The following is a 9,375-nucleotide window of genomic DNA, read 5'->3' as shown; positions in this document are numbered from 1 at the left end:
CTTTCTGGCTTCCTGCCATGCACTCTGCCGGCCCTGAGGGCCCTGCCAAGCACAGGCCTGTTGAATCCTGGCCTTCGCAGCTGGCCCTGGCTGCAGCCAGATTCTCTGATCTTCTGATCTGAATGGAGATGCCTGGACAGGGGCTGCAGGAAACTAAAGCCCAATGCCTACTCCTACTGTGGAAGGGGCCAAAATCAGGTAGACTGAGGCATCAGTGCTTGACCTGGGCCCTGGGGTCTCTCTTGGATGCAAGACTGGCCAGGTATGCTGTTAGGAACAGGGGCCTAGGGTTGGTGACCTGAGGATAGGGGCTCTAGAACATACCAGGGAATCTTTCTAGGGGGAAGGCAGAAAAGTCAGGGGCTGAACCCTCCTCCATGAGTCTAATCTCCAAAGAGCAAGTGTGTGGTCAGTGAAGGTCTTTATTGGAAGAGAGATCCAGCCTCCTTGGCTCTGTCAGAGCCCTAGGTCATGAGGATTTCGATGTCAAGCTCCAGCCGGCTGGCTCTGACCTCATAGTGGCCCCGGATCAGGCCTCGGGTTTGGCTGGCATGCCAGCGCCAGTGAGACTGGATGATGCAGGCTGCTTGGCGTGCCTGGAGGAACCGCCTGCGGGCCTGCCACATTCGAACCTGTGCCTGCACCTTCACCACTGCCCACTCCTGGCAGGTATAGAGTCTTAGTGCCAGGCGCCGTCTTTGCTCCAACATCTTGGCCTGCATCGACCTCCACCAACACTGGATGACCCAGGCTCTGAGTGCTGCATGCAGTAATGTCCGGCGCACCATGTTGCCACGCCACCATGACTGAATCTTTATGGCTGTCTTCTCTAACTGATTGGGGGGAAGAAAAAACAGGGAAAGGCTCAATGGGGGACCCTCCCTTCCTGTTCCTATCCCCACCTCTGATCTTGGGAGGAAAGAAGGCCTGGCCCAGGTGCCCCTGACTTCTTGTTTCTAGGGCCCATCCATCTTGTTTCCAATTCCCCCCTCGCCTTTAGACACTGTTCATTACCCATCAGGCAAATCCCTCCTGCAAGGGCCTTACTCACATTTCGCGTGTCCATGGCCTTGGTCCTTAGGGTCCACTTATCTATTATTTAGGCCACCCTAGTCTTTAGCCCCACCCTCAACTGTTAGTCACACCTCCATCATTGGACTCCGCCCACCTGTACATCAGACTCCACCCCATCAGGTCCTGTCTGCGCACATTTTAACCACATCTCTCTCTCCTCTTCTCTTGCTTGCATCTCTTTTGCTTTATTGATTACCACCACTGTGGGAGCCTACCATTATCTCTTGACTTCAGTTAATTTCACAGCCCCAGTGGCATTCCCATTCCTCCTGATGACAGTGAAGAGAGAGTCATGCAGCTTACCTACAAGTAAGGAGTTTTACTTTAAGCCTACTCATAGCCAGTATAGATTTCCTGAAGCTTAAGTGTCAGGGCACCTGTCAGGGCCCGAGGAACGTGTTTATAGAGCTGTATATTTTGGGGTAAAATCTGTGAAAGCAAGATATTTCAGCGGCAATTGGAGAGGACCTCTGTTTCTCTTCCCTCTTACTCCCTCTGTCACTCACCTCCTGTTGAGTGGTGGGGAATGGTAGCCTCTTTTGCAATGAGACTAAGGAAAGTCTGAGTTGGGATAGACTCAGTTTAACAGCATAGATTTATGTGGTTTGCAGTCACCCTTGGGAACACATAAATCCTTGCTAGCCATTCTGCTGTTGCTGTGTTCATTCACCTTGCTCATGGTGTGAAGATGCGGGAACAGAAGCGCTGCTATCCTGATAAGAATGTGTCTTCCAGTGCTGGCACCAAAAGTATTTGCACAGGGGAGGAAAAGTAGTGTGAAAAATATGGAACCAGAAGCCAGTCTGTGGAAAATTCTTCCTGTTATTAGATGTGTAAAACTATAAGTGGAAGATTCAAGTCTCATTGATGCCTGATTAAAATTGAAGTTCTCTCTTGTCAGGAATATACTTGACAATGCAATGATACAATTTGAAATACTTCATGCTTATTTCTTCCCTTGGTGGGAATTTCGTGAAATTCCAGCTACTGTAAACAACGTGGAAGTCAGTGTGAAAAATCACATGCTTTATGCATACCAAATGTCAATCATAAGAATGTTTCTGTAGACAATGTGGTTGTAAAATCATCCTATGAAGAAACATTAAAAGGTTATGCAGCTGAAATGTAGAAAAATATAGAGGTGGGTCAGTCAATTCATATAAATATTATGTTATGTTTGATGTATTTATCAACTTAAAAAATGTGTAATTTGTTGTAATTTCTTTTCTCATCTTAAATAAATACTAATTTGACATCTGTAATTTTGTGTGCTTTTCTTAAAAAGTAGGCTTTCTAAATCATATGTTTTAGGTGCCACAAAACCTGGATCTGTCCTGCCTCACTGTAAGAATGCAGTTGTGCAAGCAGATCTCCTGGGAGCTCACAAAAAGCTGTGCTTCTAGGATTCAGAATTAGCACTGGAACTGCACACTCAGGTGATTCAGAGATGCTGGGAGTCCTTTGAGATCTGGGAGGCCATTTTGGCTCTGGCTTTAGCATGCATTTCATTATCCATTTTCCTTTAAGAAAGGTTCACTGGGTGCCCACAGCTTGCAGGGCCACACACTGTTCATGGCTTCTGTTTATATGTTTTTGAGGATCCTGCTGCCTCGTATCATTGCTATGGCACTGCTCATCTAGGTGTCTTACAGGTTCTGGCCCTACTGTGAACCAAGCAAACTTGGTAAACCAAGCATGTTTAAAGTCCTCAAAATAGTGGATCCTATTGCTTCCCTTAATGATTGCCAATCTGGGTGAACAAAGTGCTGGAACCAGCCATCTCAAGGGCCTTCACTTTGTCAGTCCTGGCATCAGGCATCCACCCCTACAGAAGGGATCACTTAGTGGCCAGTGTTCTGGGGGCTCAGCCATCCAGGCCAGGTTGCCATGGTCAAGATGCCACACTCCACCATTTCTCCCCTATTTTGGCCTGGTTGGGAGTTACCATAATACCGTAACTTTGCTATCTTCTTGGCTGTCTCTGGAAAATCCTGCCAGAGTTCACAGTTTTGCAGTTGAAAGTGGCAGCAGATGGGGGTGGGGGTAAGACAAACTCTCTGAGTCTTACTAAGTTTTCACGGAGCATGGTCCTCGGTCTCTATTTCCTCACTACTTCTTCTCCAGCTTCCTGTTCTTTTCCTGTTGCTTGATATATATTTTTTCTGATTATAAATGTAGTACATGTCTATTGTCAAAATTTCAATATGCAGACACATACAAGGTAGAAAGGGAATTTCCCATGAAATTTTTCCCCAGAGCTACTTTCAGACCTTATACCATGTATATACTGATGTAAATTTTCTAATAAAATAACTTACTTTTAATTAAACATGTAAAATACATTCTTGTAAAAATTTGTGCATTTCAAAATTTACCTTGGCGATCAATGTTTCCTCCTCTGCATTATTACTGGTTCCAGCTTGGAGGGTATCCTGGACAACTAGCTACGCATTTATCTTTCTTGTTTTTAACTGTGCATTTATAAACACACTACATCCATATACCTAAAAAATGCATAATACTGTTTTTAATGTGTTTCTGTGTATCTTTTTTAATTAATTAAAGTAATCATGTAACATAAAATTCATCATTTTAACCATTTTAAAATTCCAGCTTCTAATTTTATCTAATTTCAAAAAGAAACCCTGTACCCATTAAGCAGTCATTCCCCATTACTTTTTCCCACCCTAGTCCCTGGCAGTCACTAATCTGCTTTTAGCCTCCATGGATTTGCCTATAAAAGACATTTCATGTAAATGGAATCATACAATATAGGGCCTTTTGTGTCTGGCTTCCTTCACTAGGCCTAACGTTTTCAAGGGTCATCCATGTTGTACCATGTATCAGTACTTCATTCCTTTTTATGGCTGAATAATATTCTACTGTATGGATGTACTACATTTTGTTTATATATTCATCAGTTGATGGGCATTTGAGCTGTTTCCACTCTTTGGTGACTGTGAACAGTGCTGCTGTGAACATTCTTGTATAAGTATTTGAACACCTGTTCAATTCTTTTGGGTATATACATAGGAGTGAAATTGCTTGGTCGTATGGTAATTATGTGTTTAACTTTCTGAGGAAGCACAAAACTGTTTTTCATGCAGCTGAACCATTTTTCATTCTCACATCCTCACCAACACTTATTATTTTCCTTTGAAAAATGATAGCCATCTTGAGTGTGAAGTGGTATCTCATTGTAATTACAATTTTCATTTCCCCAAGACCAATGACATTGAGTATCTTTTCCTGCACGTGTTGGTCATTTGTGTACCTTCCTTGGAGAAATGTCTGTTAAAGTCCTTTGCCTGCTTTAATTGGCTTATTTGTATTTTTGTGGTTGAGGTGTAGGAATTCTTTATATATGATGGGAAGGAGACCTTTATCAGATATATGATTTGAAAATATTTTCTCCATTCTGTAAGTTGTCCTTTCATTTTTTTCATAATGTTCTTTGTTTCAATTTTATCAAGTCCAACTTATCTATTTTCTTCTTTGTTGCTTGTGCTTTGCCATCCTAGCTAGTAACTCATTGCCAAACCCAAGATCATGAGGACTTACCTGTGAGTTTTATTGTAAGGGTTTTGTAGTTTTATTGGTTACATTTAGGTATTAGATCAATATTAAATTAACATTTGTATATGTTGAGGAAAGAATCCAACTTCATTCTTTGCATGGGGTTATCCGGTTGTCCTAGCACCTGTGTTGAAGAGACTATTCTTTCCCCTGGGTCTTGGTACCCTTGTTGAAAATCAGTTGAACATAGGTGTACACTTGATTTTTATTTCTGGTCTCTCAGTTCTAGTCTGTCAATCTATATATCTATCCTAATGCCAGGATAGATACCACACTGTCTTGATTATGGTAGTTTTGTAGCAACTTTTGAAATGAAAAGTGTCAGTCCTCCAACTTTGTTTTTTGTTTTCAAGATCATTTTGTCTATTCATAGACCCTTGCAATTCCATATGAACTTTAAGATTAGCTAGTTCATTTCTGCACAAAAAGGCAGTGGGAATTTTGACAGGGATTGCAGTAAATCTGTAGATTAATTTGGGGAGTAGTCTTCCAACACACAAACATGGAGTATCTTTCCATTCCACTTACATCTTTAATTTCTTTCTACTGTGTTTTGTAGTTTTCATTGTACACGTCTTTCACCTGCTTGGTTAAATTTATTCCTAAGTATTTTATTCTTTTTGATGCTATTACAAATGGAATTGTTTTCTTAATTTCATTTTTGAATTGTTAACTCCTAGTGTGTAGAAATACACATGGTTTTTCATGTTGATCTTATATCCTGCAACTTTGATGAATTAGTTTTTTAACCCTAATAGATTTTGTTGTGGATTCTTTAGGATTTTCTTTATGTCTTTATGTATGTAAGGTCATGTTATCTGAAAACAAATAGTTTTCTTTTCTTTCTTTCTTTCTTTCTTTTATTTTTTTGAGACAGAGTCTCACTATGTTGCCCACGCTGGAGTGCAGTTGTGCAATCTCAGCCCACTGTACCCTCCGCCTCCTGGAAGCAATCCTCCCACCTCAGCCTCCTGAGTAGTTGGGGCGCACCACTATGCTTGGCTAATTTTTTAAGATTTTTTTTTTTTTTTTTTTTTTTTTTGAGACAGAGTCTCACTCTGTCGCCCAGGCTGGAGTGCAGTGACCGGATTTCAGCTCACTGCAAGCTCCGCCTCCCAGGTTCACCCCATTCTCCTGCCTCAGCCTCCCGAGTAGCTGGGACTACAGGTGCCCGCCACCACGCCCAGCTAGTTTTTGTTTGTTTGTTTGTTTTTGTTTTTTGTATTTTTAGTAGAGATGGGATTTCACAGTGTTAGCCAGGATGGTCTCGATCTCCTGACCTCATGATCAGCCCGTCTCCGCCTCCCAAAGTGTTGGGATTACTTTTTTATGATTTTTGTAGAGACAAGGTCTCATTATATTGCCCAGACTGGTCTCAAACTCCGGGACTCAGGTGATCCTCCTGCCTCAGCCTCCCAAAGTGCTGATATTACAGGCATGAGCCACTGTGCCCGGCTAGTTTTACTTCTTCCTTTCCAATATGTATGCATTTTAATTTTCTTTCTTGCTTAATTGCCCTGGTTAGAACTTCCAGTACAGTGTTGAATAGCAGTGATGAAAGCAGACATCATTATCTTGCTCCTGATCTTAGAGAAAAAGCTTTCAATCTTTCGCCATTAAGTATGATGCTCATTGTGGGTTTTTCATAGATGATCTTTAGCAGGTTGGAAAAGTTCCCTTCTATTCCTAGTTTATTTAGTCTTTTTATCATGAGAGAGTGTAGGATTTTGTCAAATTCTTTTTTTGCATCAATTGAGATAACAGTGTGTTTTCCCCCCTTTAATCTGCTAATATGATGTATTACATTGATTTTTGTATGTTGAACCTCCTTTGCATTGCTGGGCTAAATCCCAGTAGGTTATAGTGTATAATCCTTTTAATATGCTATTGGATTTGAGTTGCTAGTATTTTTTGAGGATTTTTGCATCTATATTCATTCATAAGGGATATCACTCTTTAGTTTCTTACAGTGTCTTTGTCTGGGTTTGGTAACAGGGTAATACTGGCCTCTATAAATTAGTTAAAAAGTGCCCCCTATTCCTCTGTTTTTTGGGAGAATTTTAGAAGAATCGTTGTTGGTTTCCTTTAATGTTTGATAAAATCCACCAGTGAAGACAATCGGTCCTGGATTTCTCTTTATTGGAAATTATTTGATTACTGATTCAATCTCTTTACTTGTTATAGAGCTATTCAGATTTTCTAATACTTCTTCAGTTGGTTTTGGTAGTTTATGTGTTTCTAGGAATTTGCCCATTTCATCTAGGGTATCTAATTTGTTGATATACAATTGTTCATAGTATTATTTTATAATCTTTTTTGTTTCTGTAATGTTCCCACTTTCATTTCTAATGTTAATAATTTAAGCCTTCTATCTCTTTGCTTGTTTACTGTAGCTAAAGGTTTGCCAAATTTTGTTGATATTTTTGAAGAATCAACTTTTGGTTTTGTTGATCTGTAGTTTTTTTTTAATTTTCTATTTAGTTTATCTCTGCTATAATCTTATTATTTCTCTCCTGTTGGTTTTGTGTTTAGTTTGCTCTTCTTCTAGTTTCTGAAGGTAGAATGCTCTTCTTTTTCTAATTTCTTGAGGTAGAAGGCTATGTTGTTAATTTGAGATCTTTCTCCTTTTTTAATGAATGTAGCCATTTGCAGCTATAAATTTCCTTCTGACACTGCTTTTTATGCATTCCACAGGTTTTTGCACATTGTGCTTTTATTTTCATTCATATGAAAGTAAATTCTATTTTTTTGTGATTTATTATTTGACCCATCAGTTGTTTAAAAGTGTGTTGCTGATTTCCTCAAATTGGTGAATTTTCCAGATTTCCTTCTATTGTTGATTTCTATGATCAGAGAAGATATTTTTATGATTTCAATCATTTTCAATTTATTGAGACTTGTTTTGTGGCCTAACATGTGGTCTATCCTGGAGAATATTTTGTGTGTACTTAAAGAGAATGGGTATTCTGCTATTGGATGAGTACTCTAAATAGGTCTGATAAGTCTAGTTGCTGTGTATTAATGTTCAAATATTCTATTTCCTTGCTTTTCTTTTTTTTTTTATTATACTTTTAAGTTCTAGGGTACATGTGCATAACGTGCAGGTTACATATGTATACATGTGCCATGTTGGTGTGCTGCACCCATCAACTCGTCAGCACCCATCAATTCATCATTTATATCAGGTATAACTCCCCAATGCAATCCCTCCCCCCTCCCCCCTCCCCATGATAGGCCCCAGTGTGTGATGTTCCCCTTCCCGAGTCCAAGTGAGCTCATTGTTCAGCTTTTCTTTTATCTAGGTGATCATCTATCCATTATTGAAAGTGGGATGTTGAAGTCTCCAACTATTGTTGTTGAATTGTTTATTTCTCCCTTTATCTGGGTCAGTTTTTACTTCTTATATTTTGGGGCACTTGTTAGGTACATATATGTTTATAATTATTATGTATTAATGGATTGACTCACCATTATATAATGCTTTTGTCTATTGGAACAATTTTTTGTCTTACACTCTATTTTGTCTAATATTAGTTATTGTCTAGTGTCTTTTCATTTCAGCCAGAGGACTTCCTTTACCCATTCTTAAAGGGCAGGTGGTCTACTAGCAATGCATTATCTCAGTTTTTGCTCATCTGGGAATGTCGTAATTTCTTTTTCAGTTTTTCTTTCTGCTTTTCAAACTAGGTAATCTCAATCAACCTATCTTCATTGCTTCTTCTGCCTGTTCATATATGCTATTGAACCCCTGTAATGAATGTTTCATTTCAGTTATTGTACTTTTCAACTTCAGCATCTCTATTTGGTTCCCTTTCACGATTTCTACCTGTTTATTGATATTCTCTATTTACTAAGACATAGTTCTCAGGTTTTCCTCTAGTTTTTGTACATGGTTTTCCTTAGCTCCCTGAGCATATTTAAAATAGTTGCTTTAAAGTCTTTGTGTAGTAAGTCCAATGTCTGGGCTTCCTCATGGGTAATTTTTATTACTTCATTTTCCCCCCTGCTATGTGTAGACCATGATTTCGTGTTTCTTGCCTTATAAATTTTTGTTGAAAACTTGATGTTTTGAATGTTATAATGTAGCAACTCGGGAAATCAGATTATCTTCCTTCTCCAGAATGTGCTATTGCTGCTAATTGTATGTGTTGCTGTTTGTTTGTTTACTAACTGTTCTAAACTAATTTTGTAAAGTCTGCATTCTCAGTTTTATGTGGTTACTTATGTGTTTTTCTGTTAGCTTAGTGGTCAGCTTGTGACTCAACAGAGATTTACTTAGGTACCTGGAACCAAAAGGAAAAATGAAACAAAACAAAACAAAAAAAGGAAAAATACCTCCCAAACTCCAAGTATTTGCAGAAGGGACCTGTGTAAGTTTGGAGGCACATCTGTAACTCTCTGCATACTTTATAACTCTGCATTAGCCTTCACCTTCTGTTTAGAGCCTGAAGATTAGCCAGAAGTGAGAGATTAAGGCTGACCCCATGATGCCTAGGCATTAATTAAGATGTTATGCATAGCAACAGAAACTGTTTGAATAATGGAGAGATTAAGAGTTACCAGAAAAATCTGGGTCAGGTACTTACTAAGGCATTTGATGAGCATAAATAGACAAGCAATATGAAGACACCCACTATGATCTGAAATCCCATGTGCAGCCATCCACCCTACTGTGTAGGGTCAAGCCAAGTGAATGGGTCAAATATTTTACTCAGAGTCAGAGAG

At 39.4% G+C, this 9,375-nt stretch overlaps 1 protein-coding gene across 2 annotated transcripts; it reads right to left on the bottom strand.

The window, feature by feature from the left end:
• Nucleotides 1–402: 402 nt before the first annotated feature.
• Nucleotides 403–1,073, bottom strand: IQCF6 (IQ motif containing F6). 2 transcript variants are annotated; one of them, XM_023195540.3, is made up of 2 exons: nucleotides 995–1,073; nucleotides 403–833 (listed from the first exon to the last, which is right to left on the bottom strand). In XM_023195540.3, the coding sequence occupies exons 1-2, from the start codon at nucleotides 1,064–1,066 to the stop codon at nucleotides 465–467; spliced, it is 441 nt and encodes a 146-aa protein (XP_023051308.2). In that variant the 5' UTR covers nucleotides 1,067–1,073; the 3' UTR covers nucleotides 403–464. The 2 variants fall into 2 exon arrangements, with proteins under 2 accessions (XP_023051308.2, XP_031790906.1); XM_031935046.1 differs by having other exon boundaries at nucleotides 1,052–1,073.
• Between the last annotated feature and the right edge of the window lie 8,302 nt (nucleotides 1,074–9,375).

This window comes from Piliocolobus tephrosceles, chromosome 2 (assembly GCF_002776525.5).
Source record: "Piliocolobus tephrosceles isolate RC106 chromosome 2, ASM277652v3, whole genome shotgun sequence".
NCBI lineage: Eukaryota > Metazoa > Chordata > Mammalia > Primates > Cercopithecidae > Piliocolobus > Piliocolobus tephrosceles.
The sequence above is the reverse complement of the archived record's forward strand: the minus strand, read 5'-3'. Positions and strand labels throughout refer to the sequence as shown.

Coding starts and splice junctions, on each gene's coding strand:
- IQCF6 (XM_023195540.3), bottom strand. CDS start 1,066: ATGGACACGCGAAATGTGAGTAAGGCCCTTGCAGGAGGGATTTGCCTG. Junction 834..994: donor GTAATGAACAGTGTCTAAAG/GCGAGGGGGGAA, acceptor CCCCCCAATCAG/TTAGAGAAGACAGCCATAAA.